Consider the following 18,326-nt stretch of genomic DNA (forward strand, 5'->3'; position numbering starts at 1 on the left):
GGGGCCGTGGGCCACTCCTCTCTGAGCAGCAGTAACCCCTTTCAGGCTTCCCAGTCCAGATGGAGAGCCCTCTGGAGATCATCCCCAAGTCTCAGTCCCCAGCTGGAACGAGGTGGCCTGTGAATGGTTCAGGACAAGAAGGAAAACAGTGTCAACAAAAGCTAAATTGGCGAGCTCCTCTGCCCTTGGTATTTGCCTCCCATCTGGAGCTCAGTCCTGCCACAAACCCGAGCTCTGCCCCTTAGGAGCTGACGGCCCATTAGGTACTCCACTCCTCTGAGACTCCAGTCCCTGCTCTGGGTGCAGTCACAGGGAGGGAGTCAGGGCGTTTCTGGAGGGGCCTGCCCCATCCTAGGCACATAATAATAGTCCCTACTGTCATTATTATTAGTTAAGAAGGAAAGGAAATGTTACAGAACCGGTGATTAGGACCCTGGATGGCAGCTCTCAGAATGCCTTTAGACCTCAGCTGTTAGCAAGGGGCACGCCTCCAAGCCTCCTCCATCAGAGGAGACCGAAATTCACTATGTTTTGGTTTCTCCCGTCAGACAAATGGAGAGGACGGCCCTTCCCCGAGTGTTCCCTGAGGCCCCTCGGCCAAAAAGTCAAGGAGTCAGGTCCAACATTCTCGGCGGCTGAGGCTAGCTCGAAATCTCTTTTCCCCGAGGATCCTCAAAGGTCAAGCCGGCGGCCCCACTAGTCTCTTGCAAAAGCCTTGGGTCCCACGGGTCACCCGGGGACGGCAGGTGAGAAAGAAGGTGCCGCGTGGCCGAGGGCGGGAGCCGCGCGCACCTGCCGCAGGTGAGGCCCAGCCGTGCGGAAGGGGGAGGAGCCGGAGCAGCAGCACGCAGGTGAGCCGATCCCCGGCTCCCAGGAACTAGGCCGAGGGCGGCCGCGGGCTCCAACGTGGCGGCTGCGAGGCGACCCACGTCGCAGGCAGCGGCCTCAGTGGCTCCGAGTCCCGCGCGGCCCGGCGGCCCCAGGAGAACATTCGAGGCAGCAGCTGCGTTGGAGGCCCCGGGTCCGTTCGGTATTTGAATAGCACAAAGGAACCGCCTTGGCCTGATTGGCCAGCCTAGTGGCCCCGGGGCGGGCAGCGTCTGTCACTCGGGAGGTTTGGGGCACTCTTATTGGCTCATCCGGTGTGGGGCGGGGCCCGGACGCCCGGCTAAATAGCTGGGGCCGGGGCTGGCCGAGGCTCATTGCTTTGGCGCCGTCTGGGGAGCACGAGCCCGCGGGTGGCGCGCAGCGCATGGTGGCGGCTCCTCTCGGAGCGCAGCCGACCCGCTGACCCGGGCTCCGTGTCCCCTGCCCAGCGCGTCCCGGAGGCCGGCTGGAGGCCGAAACAGCAGCAGCATTAGCAGCAGCAGCGGCCGCGGCTGCTTCGCCGCCGCCGTCTCCGCGGGAGCATGGAGTGCGCCCTGGACGCCCAGAGCCTGATCAGCATCTCCCTGCGCAAGATCCACAGCTCCCGGACCCAGCGCGGCGGCATCAAGCTGCACAAGAACCTCCTGGTGTCCTACGTGCTCCGCAACGCGCGCCAGCTCTACCTGAGCGAGCGCTACGCCGAGCTCTACCGGCGCCAGCAGCAGCAGCAGCAGCAGCAGCAGCAGCCGCAGCAGCAGCAGCAGCCGCCCCACCACCAGCACCAGCACCTCGCATACGCGGCGCCGGGCATGCCGGCCAGCGCGGCCGACTTCGGCCCGCTCCAACTTGGCGGCGGCGGGGACGCGGAGGCGCGCGAACCGGTCGCCCGGCACCAGCTGCACCAGCTCCACCAGCTCCACCAGCTGCACCTCCAACAGCAGCTGCACCAGCACCAGCACCCGGCGCCCAGGGGCTGCGCGGCGGCGGCGGCGGCGGCGGCCGGGGCGCCCGCGGGCGGCGCGGGGGCGCTCTCGGAGCTGCCCGGGTGCGCCGCGCTTCAGCCGCCTCACGGCGCGCCCCACCGCGGGCAGCCCTTGGAGCCGCTGCAGCCGGGTCCTGCGCCGCTGCCGCCGCCCGCGCCCGCCGCGCTCTGCCCGCGGGACCCTCGCGCCTCGACCGCCTGCTCCGCGCCCTCCGCGCCCCCAGGGGCCGCCCCTCAGGCGGCTACCGCCGCCTCCCTGCCCGCCTCCCCGGCCCCCGCCTCCTCCTCCGGCTTCTACCGGGGCGCGTACCCGGCCCCCTCGGACTTCGGCGTGCACTGCAGCAGCCAGACCACCGTGCTGGACCTGGACACTCACGTGGTGACCACGGTGGAGAACGGCTACTTGCACCAGGACTGCTGCGCCTCCGCCCACTGCCCCTGCTGTGGCCAGGGCGCCCCGGGACCCGGCCTGGCGTCGGCCGCCGGCTGCAAGCGCAAGTATTACCCTGGCCAAGAGGAGGAGGACGACGACGACGAGGACGCGGGCGACCTGGGGGCCGAGCCCCCCGGGGGCGTCCCGTTCGCCCCCTGCAAGCGCGCCCGCTTCGAGGACTTCTGCCCGGACGCGTCCCCGGACGCGTCCAACATCTCAAACTTGATCTCCATCTTTGGCTCGGGCTTCTCCGGGCTGGTGAGCCGACAGCCGGACTCCTCCGAGCAGCCGCCGCCGCTCAACGGGCAGCTGTGCGCCAAGCAGGCGCTCGCCAGCCTCGGCGCCTGGACTCGAGCCATTGTCGCCTTCTAGGGACCCCCGAGGGCACGGGGCCCCGGGGCCCCGCGGGGCTGGGGCCAGACAAAGACTCGGCCAAGGGGCGAGAAGAGGGAACGAACGGGCGCCCGGCCACTCGGGGCTGCGCTGGGGGCGAGCAGAGGGAGATGGCTGATGTTTTATAAATTGTAAAATAAAAAAAAAGAAATCTAAGATCTTGGACTTTATTTTTGCAGAGAGAAAAAGCGCCTATTTAAGTATGCTTTGTGTTTCTCCTACTCTTTTTTTCTTTTTATTGTAGTGATTGCAGTGGTGTTTAGCGAGGAGCCAGCCACGTGAGGAAGGGCTGCTGCCCGGAGGAGGTGCCGGGCAGCTGGGGGCGAGGCAGGGCGCCCGGACCGCCGGGGCGCGCCGAGGGCGCAGCGCAGGAGGGCGCGGGGCCCGGGACGCCGTTTCCAGTCAGTTGTCAGACCCAAGGAAGCCCGGCGCTCCGTTCTTCGGAGTCCCTCCGTGGGGTGAGGAATGGGTCTTGTGAAATCCTGAGCAAAAACAAAGGCAAATTCTATCTCCGAAAGGGACGTTTGGGTCACATTTCCTCTCTGGGGGCGGCCTCCAAAGTTCTCAAAATGAGAAGGCAGAAATGAAAACACTTCAACTTTTTTTTTCTTTTCTTCCCGGGGCGGGTGTCTTGAACCCCTCCTATCCCCGCCCCTCTGGCTCTGGTCTCCTCCCCTCCTCCACCCGTCTTCCAGACTCGGGGGTGGCGCCGGACACCCCGACACTCTCGGACACTGTTTGGGGAAGGGGTGGGGGGCGGGCACGGCCGACTACATTTCCCATCATGCCCAGCACTGCGGTCCTCACCAAACAAAAAAGGAAGTCGATTCCTTCACCTGGATCCCCCGCGGCCCCGAGGGAGGGAGGGGCCGGGACCGCCGACTGCGTGGGAGACTTTTCACTAAGTTCCTGGTCAGATGTGGTGTTTGTGTGTGCTTCTGAGTTGCACTGTCCTGGTTCAGCCTTCGGTTGCATTCCATGAAACCAGCATTGTTCGAGCCTGTGAGAACCCCATCCTGTGTCTTCAGCTCGATAGATTTTAATTTAAAGCCTTTTGTTGTAAAAAGGTGGGGTTCGTCTGCAGCCCCTCTGGTTCTTTGCCATCAGCACCATGTGGACTCCAAAACAAGTTGCCAACCCTTCCTTTCTTGGGCTTTCTCCCTCATTCCCCTGTATTTTTGTGCATACTGAATTGTATCTCACCGGGTAAAACTGTTCAGATTATTTGTTTAAATTTATAATCTTAATAAAAAGTCGATTATAGAGGATGGCGGTGCCTTGTTTTCAGGTCGGCCTGGAGGTGGCGGGAGGATAGAGGGAGGTGAGGAGAGACCCCTACCCTTCTGCAAACCCCAGCTCTCCAGGGCCTGGGAAGGCAAGATCTGCCCACATCCGCAGGGCCGGGGGCGGGAGCGGGATGGGGGGTTGGGGGGGGAAGGGTGCTGGTTGCTAGGGAAGAAGCCGGTGCTGCGGGCTTCCCGGGCCCCCCTCCCCAGAGGGGCCTGTCCCCCAAGGGAACCGGCCGCCCCCAGAGTCTCCAGCAGGAAGCCGAGCGAGCCTCCAGCACATTTCCTGCCCAACCAGGGGCGCAGGGCCTGGTCGGCCTCAAGTCTGAGCTCTCTTCGGCTGGAGAGAGCAGCCGGGGGACGCCGGGGGGCTTCTGGGCCACCCACACTCCCCGCCCTGCGCCTCCGCCCGCACGTCCGCACATCTTGGGCTGCAACTTGGGGAAGTTTTTTCCTTTTCCTTTTTTTTTTTTTTTTTTAAGTTGAGTTTGTTATCACTGCTCGGTGCCACTTGGTGGTGTGCTGGCGGCGTCTCCCTCCCTCCTCGCGCCCCTCCCATCTCCCTCTCCCCTCCCTCCCGCCCGCCTCTCTTCCCTCCCCAGTGGATGGAGGCAGGAAGGCTCCAGGCGCACTCTCCCCTCTGACCACCTACGGAATGACCTCAGAGTGGGAGAATGTGCCAAGGCCCCGAGGAAGCTCGCGTCCTCCCCACTGGAACCTAATTCACATCTGGAGCCGCGCCTCGGGCCCGGGGGCGCGCGGGTTGGTTCCAGCTTAAGAGGGGATAGGAAAAAAGACTGGGGGGGGGGGGGAGAAAGAAACGAAAAAGCAAAGTGGCAGCTTGCTATTTGATCGTCTCTCTCTTTCTCGCTCTCGCTCTCTCTCTCTCTCTGTCCCTGGCTGTCTCCCCGGTGCTCTCCCGCTCGCTTTCTCGCCCCTGCGCTCTCCTTTGCTGCACAAGCCACCCCGCAGGACGACTCACGTCCTCCACCCCAGCCTTCACGCCTCCCGCAGCGAGAGGAAGGGCTGCCGCCGAGAGGTCCCCACCCCAGTCTCCGAGGGGCGGACGCAAGCCAGTCCCGGGAGCCCGCTGGGCTCTGGGTCCCTGTGTCGCGCAAGGCGAAGTTCTCGGGGACACTCCAGAGCCGGGGGGCGGGGGGCGACGGCGGGAAGAGCCCGCGATGGGGGTGGAGGAGGAGGGAGGTTATGGAGGCGTGAGTTACGGGGAGGAAAGGCACCTTCACCCCCCCCAGGGCTGTTTTCTCGGCCTCCCACGGGAAGAGTCTGGAGCTTCTGAGGAGGGGGAACGGTGTGTCGCCCTCCTCCCCATCCCCCCCCCCCCCCCCAATAAGTCCAAGGAATAGCTGTTTGCTGCGCGGTTTTGATTCAACCCACTAAGCCAGTTGCCAGAGCTCCCCCTAGCGCCGCTCCCGGGGCGCTGCAGCGGCTGCGGCTGGGAGTGGGCGAGGCACAGCCGGGGGCGACCCGGCTGCTGGCGGCTGCTCGGCGCCCACCTCAGCGCAGCGTTGCGATCCAGACCGGCCTGGAGCGGGAACCGGGGGCTGCGTGCGTCCCCACTCCAGGCCCGCGTCGAGGAGGGGGCACGTGGTCGGCCGCCTTTGTTGGGAGGGCGGGCCTGGGCACGGGAACGGGAACGCACAGGCCAAGGGGCTTGGGAATTCCCGCCTGTCCCTGCGGCAAAGGGGTGTGGGTGGTGGCCTGCGAAATAAGACCTCTGAACTCAACAGGACCCGGGGCCGGGGTTCTCCTCCTCTCTGCCAGGTTTTCAGAGCTTCAGCTGTGCCAAGAGAGTTCAGGCACATTGGGATCTAGTGAAACGTGGGAGGGGAATGGAGGGCTCTGGGAGCATCCAAAAGAGAGGTGCCCTTCCACCCAATTATCTTTTCAGGGCCCAGGGACCTTGAACAGCCACACAAAGGGTTAATGCCCTGAGCACAATGTTCAGCGACCCAAAACACAACCCCCTGGCCATCTACCTCTCACACTAAGACATTCCACACAAAATCGTAACATGACCAGTCCTGATGGTACAGTACACACCACATTGAAGGCCGCACCTGGTCTAAGGCACTGTCCTCAACACAAGAGGCACTAAGGAGCATCCTCACTCCACTCAAGGCCACGCCCCCTCCCCTGGAGGTGGGGCAGGGCTCAGCCTGCCCTCCCAGAGCATCCTGAGAGACTAATAATACTCCCCAGCAGAGCACAACTGAAAGGCTGGGGGATGGCAGGTGGATGTGGGCCTTGAGAGTCTTGGGAAAGGGGGCAGGTAAGCCCAGGTGCACAGATAAGCCCTGCTCTTTCCAGGAAAAACACCAAGCCAAATGCCACAGGAGCCCCTAGGCAGGACTTGGGATGGGGGCTACTTGAGGAGGTAGGGAGATTGGAAAAGACTGGGGGACTTAGGGAGTGAGGAGGTGGAGATTTCAGAGAACAGCAGTTCTGGAAGTGAGAGCTCTAGGAAGCCCCTGGTCCCCCCAGGTTAACGAGCACATGCACGTCCGCGCACACACACACACACTTCATCCAGCTCCTAGAACACTGCAGGTTCTGCTGCGCTTGATACGTGGTACAGGGGTGAGCCAGGCTCCAGGCTGCACTCCCAGCAACGTGGAGCTGCTGGGATGACGGGGGAGAGCCTGGGAGAGCTGCAGGCTGCCCTCCAGAGAAGCCAGGGTCTGGGGATGCCCTGGGCTCCCAGGAGGGTCACTGAGATCTGAGTGCTTCTATCATGTGTGTGTGTGTGTGTGTGTGTGTGTGTGTGTGTGTCTCCGTGGGTGTCGCTCTAGTGCAGGGCATGTCTTTCTGCATATCCACACATGGGACACACATTTGCAGGGTGCCCACTTAGTGCCTGGCCAGTGCAAAGCACTGAGCTGAGTACTGCATAAAAAAGAACAGCAAGTAAAAGGATAGCAAATCCCTCTGTAGGTACTCACTCACTCAATTTTCCCAGCTTCTCTCGGAGATATAGATACTATGAGCATCCTTGTTTTAGAAATGAGAAAGCGTGTCCAAAGTCACGTGACCAAGAAGTGGCCAGTCTTGCTGTTGCAGTTCACAGTCTCGTGGAGAAGAATTTATAACATATTACAATGCAAGCTGTCAAATGACCCTGATGTTGTCTAAACAGCAACATTGGTAAGTTCCAACTGAACCTGAACTAGCAGGGTGGAGGGATGGAGAGACACACAGGACAGTGGTGTCTGTATCCCACCCCACTCAGGGCAGGGACTGATGTCTTCCTGGTGTTTGTCAGGACCCTTATGGTAGGGAACAGTGACTTGACTGGAACCATCTTGGGCCAAAGGTGGGACTTCTTGGTTCATGGCACTACACTGTAGAGCGGGCATGGTGCGGCTGGCTTCAGGTACAGTTGGATCCAGGGACAAATCTCCAGAGGCTCTCTCTGCCTCCTGTGACTTTCTTCTTTGCAGAGAGTGCTGCTCTCCTACTGCAGGCCCACTTCTCACAGCAGCTGTAGGAGGCAGCTCCTGGATTCCCATCCCACAGCTTTCCCACCCAGGAAGGACTGTCCTCTTCTCTTGTTTTCAGCTCAGAAGATCTCACAGAAGGACCCTGTCCTGTCCCAAACCTGCAGCCAGGGTTGGAGGGGGGTTGGTAACCCCCACTGGAACCTCTTGGGCAGAGAAGGGGCTCTCTTCTCAGAAAAGGGTGGTACAGGGACTTTCCTGGTGGCACAGTGGTTAAGAATCCACCTGCCAATGCAGGGGACATGAATTCAATCCCTGGTCCAGGAAGATCCCACGTGCTGTGGAGCAACTAGCCTGTGTGCCACAACTACTGAGCCTGTGCTCTAAAGCCTGTGAGCCACAACTACTGAGTCCACATACCACAACTACTGAAGCCCGCGTGCCTAGAGCCTGTTCTCTGCAACAAGAGAAGCCACCACACTGAGAAGCCTGTGCACTGCAGCAAAGAGTAGCCCCCACTCGCCACAACTAGAGAAAGCCTGCCCACAGCAACGAAGACCCAACGCAGCCTAAAAATAAGTAAATTCATTTTTAGAAAAAGAAAAGTGTTACGGGTGGCAGACCAAAGATGTCCTCCAGAGAGAGGGGCTGCAAGCCAAGCCAAAGGAGGCGTCTTCACGTGGGACCTGGAGAGACCCAGGACATAGGCATGGTTGCTTCAGGGCCTGGGGGATTAAGTGCAGCCAACACAGCCCTGGAAAAGGAACATTCCCTTGCTCCTCACCAGGATAATTAGGCTCCAGGACCATCTGATGCCTCCCAGGGTGGCCGCTCAGGAATCACCAGGGGAGGGGAGGCTGCAGGTCCCAGGGCAGGAACAGCGACAGGAGCCACTCTTGGGGGACTAGGGCAGTGGGTACCCACAAGGAGGCCAAAGTGGAAGAACTTGGCTGGAGCTCATATGTGGCTCTCCCAGGCACTCCCAGACCCAACTGAAAAGGCTTTGGGGGAGGCCAGGGTGCTGGCCAGCAGGATGGAGAGGGACACGCTGAAATTAACATGCCTGCCTGTACACCCGCAGCTGGCAGGGCGTCGGGACATCTGGGGTACAGGTAACATTATCAATTCATATGTGCAGATAAAACAGATGGAATAGAAGCTGGAAAACATTGAAACAGTTGAAAGGTGGAGGGAATATAGACGACCTTTGCTTTATCATATGTACATTTCTATGTTTTCCAAATTTTCTACAATGAGCAGGTATCACTTTTATATTTAGAAGAAAAAACTAACACTGATGTGACAGGTGCTATCATTGATGTACAATGTGCTACAGAGCAGGGAGTAGCAATATTCAGCCTTTCTGCGGCAGGCTTAACCCCTCAGAACAGAACGCTCAACCAAAAAGCCTTGGGTCACTAGCATTCAGCATCCTGCACTCTGTCTCTGTTAAGAGACTGTGAGACAAAAGGACAAACACTGAGGGTGCATCCTGGAGGGAGCTTTGCTTGTTCTCATCTCTGACCCCTGTCCCAGCTCCACCCAGTCCTTCCCATCAATCATCACAGAATGTTTGCTCAGAGTTGCTAGATTACCTGGCCAGGTGGGTCGTAAGAGGCAAATGTGCTTGGGAAATGTCTTCAGCAATTTCAGCTGAAACTAAAGACAAGTGGCAAAGCTCAGCAGAAAGGGCTCTGGACCAGGAGTCAGGAGACCCTTGGGACCTGGGATGAGTTGCTTTCCTAGAGGCCCACATTCCCCCATCTGAAGAGAAAGAGTGGGAGGAGAGAAGTAAGGTCCTAACCCAGCTCCAAAAGTAGGAAAAGGAACCATTGCTTCCAGCCTTCTGATGATCTGAGGCTTGTGTCTAATCACAATAAGGAAACTGCAGTTGGCAATATCAGACTCACATCTGCCTGCGAGCATGGTCATCTGCCTATGTCACACTGACTCATTCAACAAATGCATTCATTTATCCATTCATTCAGATATATAGTGAGTACCTATATATGCCAGGTACTGTGCTAGGCACCAAAGACACAGCACGAACAAGACGGACGAAGGCCCTGCCCTTATGGAGCTTACGTTCTAGTGGAGAGACAGACAATAAGCAAGTGAACCGCTGAACAGTGAGATAAGTGTCGTGGGAACGTAAAACAGGGCTAGAGCAGACTGGTGAGGAGCTGGTGGCACCACTTTAAATTTGTTCTTCAGAGAAGGCAATATATAAGCTGAGATCTAAATAGGTCACCTGTATTAGTCAGTATAGGATAAGCTCTGCTATAGTAACAAATTAATCCCCACATCTCAGCAGTTTAACAAACAAAGATTAGTTTCTTGACCATGCAAATTCCAACTAAATCAGACAACTCTCCCAGGTGCTTTCCCCCATGCAGAGTCTTGGCAATTCAGGAGCTGGGTTATTCTGCAAGGGAAGGCAGTCTCCTGGCTTACACTCACCGCCAATTGTCCAGAATTAGTCCCATGACTCCGCCTAACTGCAAGGGGCCTGGGCGGGGCAGTGCCCCCGGAGGCCTGGGAAGGGGAGGCAAAGCACAGATGGGTGAGCCCTAGAAATTTCTACCATACTAGCTGGACAAACAATGGTGGAAGAGTGTTTCAGGCAGAAGGAACAGCAAGTGCAAAGACTAAACACAGGAACTCACTAGCGTGTTGGAACTGAAAGAAGGCTCCCAAGAGGCAGAAGGCGATGGGGAAAGTGACGGGAGGATTCAGTTATCACCCATGAAGGGACTTCACAAAGTGCCAGGCACACAGCAAGCACTCAAGACATGGTAGTGGGGCTTCCCTGGTGGCACAATGGTTAAGAATCTGCCTGCCAAGGCAGGGGACACGGGTTTGAGCCCTGGTCCGGGAATATTCTACATGCCGCAGAGCACCTAAGCCCATGAGCCACAACTATTGAGCCCATGTGCCGCAACTACTGAAGCCCATGCTCCTAGAGCCCGTGTTCCACAACAAGAGAAGCCACCGCAATAAGAAGCCTGCACACTGCAATGAAGAGTAGCCCTCGCTCTCCACAACTACAGAAAGCCCAGGTGCAGCAACAAAGACCCAATGCAGCCAATAAATAAAAAATAAATAAATAAAAGAAAAGAAAACATTTTAAAAAATGGTAGTGATTACTGGTGTTATAGGAACTTCCTTTCCCCAGGTCAACTGGGGGAGGGGGGCTTGGGGGAGGGGGAGAGGGAGGGAATAAACCAATATAACAACCGCCTGGAGCAGCTGCCCCAACCAGTTTTAGCTGAGGTTCCAGGCCAGTCCAAGCTTTGTCCCTCTTTCCAATGGACTAAGCCCTATGGACACACCCATCCAAGGGACCCTCAGTGAAGAGAGAGAGTAGGAGGGTTGTCCTAGGGCTATACACAGGTTCCTTGTGCAACACCCCCTCCCTGGAAGTTGTTAATATCAGGTGAGTGCGTGTGGACCAGCACGCAGAGGCCGAGCACTGGAGGGCTTCCGGGGGCCACCTCCCCGCCAGGGAGCCTGTCCAAAGCCGGGGCTTATCTTTCCTTCCAAACTCCAGAGCCACACAGACCTGATTACAAACTGGGCTCTTTTGCTTTTTCTAGGTGACGCTAGGCTATTCACTTCTCCTTTCCAAGTCTCCAAACCCTTGTCCGCTCAATGAGGATGCTTGCAAATACCTGCCTATGCAGGGAGGCTTCTAGAGCACCGCGCCTGGCGCACAGGAGATGTCCAACAAACAAAAGCTGCAATATCATCACCGGTCAGCTCTGCTTAGATAATACATTTTCCCTGCAAAACGCAGGACAGTTTTTCTACTGACTCTCTGCTGTTGAACAAAATTGATGACCTAAGAAGTAAGAAGATGTGCCTTTCTTCAGAGGGACCCAATCAAGATCTTTTCACTCTAGGGCTGGGGAAGGAGAGCGGAGGAAGTGCCTTGTAAACTCTGTTGGATTTTTGTGTGTCTTTCCATAAGTTGGCGCTCGTGTTTTCACAAAGGTTAATCTCCAGCAAGGTGTCTGGGTATCTTCAGGGCCTGGCTATGCCTCAGTGCATGTTTAACCATTTCATTCAGGACGCAGGCTTGGTGATGGAGTGAAGGAAGGGATGGATGCATGCATAAATGAATGGACTGCTTGTCCGGTCCAGGGAGTGGGTTATAGGGGAAACCGTGGGTGAGAGATGATTTGCCTGGCCTCCCCCAATCAGCCCCTTCCCCACCCCCACCCCCAGGTCTCTAACTCCTCCCCCCTACTCTGCCCCCAAACCCAGTCATTTTCTGCTGTTTGTTCAACATTCCCACACACCTCCCTCACTTTCCTTCCCTGGCTCCCAACCACCCTCCAGGCCACACACACACATACATCCCCCACCCCAGGGTGGAATGAGAGGGTCTCCTTTGACGCCCACATCAATCAGCCTGAGGAACCCTGGAAGGCTGAGGAATAAAGCTTCCCTTTGTTGGGACAAAGAACAGGAGGTCTAACACAGATAAAGGACCTGGCCGAGAACAGAATGGGTCCATGTGGGGAGAAGGCAGTCAGACCTCTGAGTGACCCACAGATGTTTTGGATGGATGGACAGTTCCAAAACTCTATAAGCCAAGAAAAGAATCCAGGTGTCCAGATTCCCAGGCCTGGACCCTCACCTCGGCAGGTCCCACATTATTCAGGCCTCAGAAACTCAACCAAAGCTGGCTTAAGCAAAGAAGAGCTTAACTGGCTCAAGGACTGGGAAGTCCGTAGTGTTTTAGATCCAGGCACAGCCGGATCCAGAGGCTCACAAGATGTCACTGGGGCTCACTCGCTGTCTGTTGGCATTTCCTGTCTCTCCTTGGCCTCTTCTTAGGTTTTCTCTGGAGCGTGAGCCAGATGGCCACTAGCCAGGGCCAGCTTCATGGGCATGTGACCAGTACAGTCACCCAGGGCCCTGTGTTCAAAAGACTCCATGCCTGGGATTTAACACTCTGCTGTCTTGATGAGTCTTCATGTTTATGTCATCTTCAAATCCATAATCATTTTGACTTTGAGTCTGCGTTTTGGAAGTGAAGTCTGATGGGACAACAGAGCATGCACTGAGGGCTTGGAATTTCAACTCACGTGCCATCCTGCCTCCTGTTACCTCCCTGCCTCCCTGAGAGAGGTTCTCTGCCCCCGACTCCCCTGCCTCTGGCACCCAGCCCTGCCTGGCCTCCCCTGTCTGCATGACCGCTGCTGCCCTCCACCCTGGGCACAGGCTTAGGGAGGGTTGGGGTCAGCCTATGTGCCCAGCAGCATCACAGGGTGTGATGGCAGCCCTCGTTGCCCTGGGTTGGCAGCACCACAACCCATCTGGAAGCCAGCCAGAGACCATGTCTAGGAGGTGGCGAGGCTCTTACCTACCCTCTATTTGGAGACTGAGGTCCTTGGGGGTCACCCCTCTGCTGGAGGTTGAAGTGGGGCCTGTGGGAAGGGGAGGTGCCTAGGCCCCAGCCGTGGGCCAGGACTCAGACCATCAGTCTGCTGGTTGGTGCAAGGGGTAATTCAGCAACTGTCAGGCCCAAGGGAGGGAGGGAACACGCACGTGGGCACGCGAGGCAGGGTGCAGGGGTGCCTGGGAGGCTCCGTGGTATCCCCTCAGCCAGCTCCTCCCATAACCTTCCTGAGTCTGGTTTGTGTTTGTCTTTTCTGGCCAGCTCAAGGCACCCTCAGGGACCAGCCACAAAATACAAATTGTGAAATTTGTGTTACACAAATTAAACGCTCTAATATTTGCGTTTTAAACTGGTACACACAATATAAAGATGAACGGTAAAATTCATGCTAATCATTTAACATTTTTATTTTTCCCTTACTTAGAATGACACTAAATAGCGAATTAATAAAACATCATGACAAGTTGAGAGCCTGTTGGAAAGAAGGAAAAGCCTTCTAGGTACCGTTAGTGGCACTTTTTCCTGCTTTTTGAGCAGGGGGCCCTGCATTTCTATTTTGCACTAGGCCCACAATTACACAGCTGGCCCTGCCACTAGCATCCCCAGGATAACATTTTCCCAGCTGAGCAACCCTGGCAGAAGGGGCATCTTCCCATCCCATAGCTCCAACAGGAAGTACCAGGGATGCCACTCGCTGGCACAGGTTGGGTCACATGCTCATCCCTGAACCAATCACAGCAGCGGGGGAGGCAGGAGCCCTCTGATTGGCCAGGTCTGGGCATGTGTCCGTTCCTAAGACCAGGAGATTGGTCAGCCCACTTTAGCCCCTTTTGATGGGTTCTACATAGGGAAGAGGGATTCTATGCCCAGGGGAATGAGGGCTGCACAGCCACCAACCCCTGATATCCTTCCTCTACACACCCTTCATGCTTCGTGTAACAAACAAACAAACAAAAAGTATCAGTTGGGCAGAGAGCAATGTAGTTCTATTCTCCTGGCTCTTACCTCCCCAGTCTCCTTCACCTGGCCCTCCTCCCCTTCCTCTAAATGTAGGAAGGCTCTGGGCTCAGACCTTAGCCCCCTTCTCCCTTCCTGTCTCCTTCTCTCAGCAAAATTCATGCAGTGCTATCAACCTGCTGACAACTCCATCTCCAGCTGCGACCTCTATGCCGGATGCAGCCCAGGGGTCCCAGCCCTGCGTGGCCTCTGCTCTTGGGGTACCGGCATCTCAGAGCTCACCTCTCTGAACCCAAACCCCTGAGAACTTCCCCCAACACCTTCTTCCTCCCCTGGTCTTTCCCATCCCATCCGTGGCACCGTCATCTAGTGAGTTGCGCAGGCCAAAAAACTTCAGAACATCTGCACTCCTTTTCTCAGAAACCCAAATCCTGGCAGCTTCCCTCAGAAGAGATTCACAGCCCACCCTCTTCTCACCACTACTGCTTTTGCTCTCCCAGTGCAGCCACACCATCGCTTACCTGGATCACTCACTAACCTGCTAACTAGGCTTCCTGGTTTTGCTCTCACCCTCCTACTGTCCACTCTCCCTCTCCCCATGATCTGACACTTGACAATATTTACGGCAGACCATAGCTCTCCCCAGCTCAAAGCTTCCCAGTAGTGGGACTTCCCCGATGGTCCAGTGGTTAGGAGTCTGTGCTTCCACTGCAGGGGCCATGGGTTCGACCCCTGGTCAGGGAACTAAGATTCCGCATGCACAGACAGAAAAAAAAAAAAATTCCCAGTACTGTAAATGTTTAAAACCAGCTGGGGGTGGAGGGCAGACTTCATCTGTAGAAACTGCTGACCCCTGTGTATAAATACTCCCCACCTTGACGATTCCAAGCTACCAGTGTGACATCACTGTGCCCAACCAGGTCTGGCTAGCCAGCTGGCGGGACTCCAGCACACCGCGGCTGCTGGCCCACTCAGAACAAAGTACAAAGTCCTTCTACGGCCCACACAGCCCCGCACCACCCAGCCTGGCTGCCTTTTCACCCTTCCCGCCACCGCTCCCCATCCCAATCACTCACTGCCCTCCAGCCTCCGCCTTGTCCTTCTACCTTCCAAAGCTGTTCCCAGCTCGGGGGCTTAGCACGTGCTGTTCCCTCTGCGGGCACGTTCCCACGGCTCTTTCCATGGCCGACTCTCACTCACAGGTCGCCCTGGCTACCTCTCTAAGGTAATACCCCTCTATCGCATTCTCCCTTACTTTTTTCATAGACTTTATCACTTTACGATGTTTTGCTGTAGATATATTGGTCCATTCATCCCTCTTCCTCACTAGAATGTAAACTTCACAAGTGCAGAAATTCATCGGCCTACTGCCCTGTCCCCAGCTCCTGGAGAAAACCGTGCACCGTACACAGTAGGTGTTCAATAAACTTCTGTTGGCTGAACGGATCCACTTCCTCTAGGTCAGGCAGGCACTGGGAAGATGATACGACCAAGTGCTGGCCCCCATCAATGAAGCAGAGGAGACCCGAGGGGGAGGCCTCAGATGTGGAAAGGAGGCCGGCAAGGGGGCCCGACTGTTTCAGGGAGGGCCCTGAGTGCCAGGATGACACTTGGACCTTCCCTTCCTATGTCAGGTGGCATCTGCACGGTATCCAAAGCAGGGCCTCTCCTGCTCCATCTCTGTCCTTGTTGCTCTGCCTCTCCACCCTGGGGGATCGCCCACGAACTCAGCCAAGTTCATGTGGTCTGCCCTACTTCCACTGAGGGTACTGCCCTGTGGTTCTCTGAATGAACCATAGAACCATGAAACCTCAGAGCTCGGGACCCTGGGAAGTTGTCCTGCCAGCCTGATGCTCCACAGGGCCCCAGAGCTCCTGTATTGGACCTGGAGGAGGGACAACTGGGCACCCAGGGCCCTGTCCAGCGCATGCTGTCCAGCTTTTTCTAGAACACCTCCAGGGACTTCCCTGGCGATCCGGTGGTTAAGAATCCACGCTCCCAATGCAGGGGGCACTGGTTCGATCCCTGGTCAGGGAACTAAGATCCCACATGCAGCACGGCACGGCCAAAAAAAAAGCAAAAAAAAAAAAAAAAAAGAACAACTCCAGGGACAGGGAGTTTTGTTCATTCATTCACTCAGCAAAGAATTACTGGGCACCCACCTACTCTGGGGCAGCCACTGTTCCAGGCACTGGAGATTCAGTGGTGACCAAATGAACCTGCTTCCTGCCCTCAACCAAGTTCACAGTCTACTGAGAGAGGAGATGATAACCAAGCAAAGAAGTCAAAAGCTAAATGGAATTCTGCTCAGCTGTGAAAAAGGAACAAAATTGGGACATTTGTAGAATCACGGATGGACCTAGAGACTATCATACAGAGTGAACTGAGTCAGAAAGAGAAAAATAAATATCATATATTAACACGTATATGCGGAATATAGAAAAATGGTACAAATCAACTGGTTTGCAAGGCAGAAATAGAGACCCAGATGTAGAGAACAAACATATGGACACCAAGTGGGGAAAGCGGGGGGTGTTGGGGTGGGATGAATTGGGAGATTGGGATTGCCGTACATACATTACTAATAAGAAAAAAATTATCAAATTGTATGCTTTACATATATACAGTTTATTGTATGTCAGTTGTATCTCAATAAAAGTTCTTAGAGAAAAAAAAAGTCAACAGATAATAAAATTTCAGATCACGAGTGTCATGAAGGCAACCAGAACAGTGGGCCTACGTCAGGATGGAGAGCGGTTGGCATGGTCAAGGCTCCCTCTGCAACTCAGAGAGAGAAGGGAGTGCCCCGGGAGGAGGCAGCATCTGAGCTGAGCCCTAAACAACCAGACAGAGCCACTGCTCACCCTGGAGCCCAGGCAGTCCAAGCAGACGGAACAGCAGGTGCAAAGGGGCAGGAGTGAGCTTGGCATCTTAGAGGGCCAGGGAGGGAGTACAGAGGTGGGAGTAGAGTGGAAGGGGTCAGAGGGGTCAGATCATATAGTGGGTTGTTTTTTTGGCAGTGAGAAGCCTCTGGTGGAATATGATGGAACTCACCTTTGATTGGCTGAGCATGGAAGCTGAGTTCAGAGGACAGAGTGGAATCAGGAAAGCAGAGAGGAGGCTGCCACAGGGGTCCAACGAGAGCTGACAGTGGCTGAGACCAAGGTAGCCACAGCACTGGTCAGGGAGAAGTGGATAATTTTGGGTTATAATTTGGATGGACCCAATAGGACCTGCTCATGGGTCAGATTTGGGGAATGGAAGAAAGACAGGCTAATGCCTGGACTGGGGGCCAGATGGGTGCTGTCCACTGAGACGAGCTGCCTGGGCCTGGGGGTGAATCAGGAGCCACCGGCCACAAGCAATTTCCCCTGCTGTAGAGAAGTCTTCCTCTTGTCCAGCTGGAAGTGCCTTGCCCTGCTGACCAATGTAGGACCCCCATTGGACAAGCCTGGTTCTACCGTGACTCCACAGGAGGAGCTGGAGACCTTGGGGCGTCACTAAAATCCTTCAAGCTCCGGTTTCATCGTCCCTAAAGTGTGGAAGCGATGCCAATTTCCTGGCTCACTGTGAGGAGTTCACAAGGGCGCATGTCAGGCACGTCTTGCAGGCTGGCACGTGGCTACCCGCCAGAATCGTCACTACCGGCCTTGCCATCCTGCCTCTTCACTGTCTTTGTGTGATCCGGCCCTGCCTCCCAGAAAGAAACGGGGCTCTGGGAGAAGGTGTCTCTCAGATAGGGCCAATCTGGGAGAGATGGGCTCTGAAGTAGGAAGAGGAGGAGGGCTCTCAGGCCATCTGAGAGGGGACAGCACAAGGCAGCCAGGGCCACCCAGAGGCTTCAGTTCGGGCCCCAGGGAGAGCATGAGCCTTGACAGGAAAGAGACTCAGCACCTCCCCTGTCCATCCAGTGCCTTGACCCACCTGAGCCTCAGTTTTCTCCTCTGAGAAATGGGTACGTAGTTGGCCCATGGTGAGGAGGAGCTGAGACATGCTTTTAGGCACTTCACCCACGTCAGACACATAGGCTGGGCTCAGGAGCCACCAGCTCCAAGGTCCCTGGGGACAGCGCCAGGGGTCAGGGTGCATGTGGCTTCCAGGGCCTGAAGCGGCAGTGGCAAATGAGGACACAGGGGGCCAGGAATGTGCATGGAGTGGGGCAGGAGCAGCTCCTAAATGAGCTCATTCAGCCAGGAGGACTCACCAGGCCAGTGTGGTCCAGGCTGGAGGTCGGGCCTGGGGTCAGCCACCAGCAGTGGGACAACCATCCCCTAGCTACACCTCAGAGCCTTTCCAGGGGTTCTCGCTGCCAGGGGCCTCGTCCCACCCACAGGGAAGCCTCCCCACCCCCTCTCCTATCCTCTACAGCCACCTGCCTCTTTTGTCGTCCTGAAACCTCCGTGAGCAACTAACAGCCATGATGGAGCTCAAGGGTTAGAATGTTTGTGTTGGGCTCGATGGCCTGGGTGTGGATACTTCTTAGCTGGGAAGTCCTGACCCCTCTGTGCCTCGGTCACAGCACACCCATCCCATAGGGTGACTTGAG

At 56.5% G+C, this 18,326-nt stretch overlaps 1 protein-coding gene across 1 annotated transcript; it reads left to right on the top strand.

The window, feature by feature from the left end:
* Positions 1–1,130: 1,130 nt before the first annotated feature.
* Positions 1,131–2,831, top strand: IER5L (immediate early response 5 like). Its single transcript, XM_057719860.1, has one exon. It carries the CDS (start codon positions 1,410–1,412, stop codon positions 2,652–2,654), a length of 1,245 nt encoding a protein of 414 aa, XP_057575843.1. The 5' UTR covers positions 1,131–1,409; the 3' UTR covers positions 2,655–2,831.
* The last annotated feature ends 15,495 nt before the right edge of the window (positions 2,832–18,326 follow it).

Source organism: Hippopotamus amphibius, chromosome 2, assembly GCF_030028045.1.
Source record: "Hippopotamus amphibius kiboko isolate mHipAmp2 chromosome 2, mHipAmp2.hap2, whole genome shotgun sequence".
NCBI lineage: Eukaryota > Metazoa > Chordata > Mammalia > Artiodactyla > Hippopotamidae > Hippopotamus > Hippopotamus amphibius.

Coding starts and splice junctions, on each gene's coding strand:
- IER5L (XM_057719860.1), top strand. CDS start 1,410: ATGGAGTGCGCCCTGGACGCCCAGAGCCTGATCAGCATCTCCCTGCGC.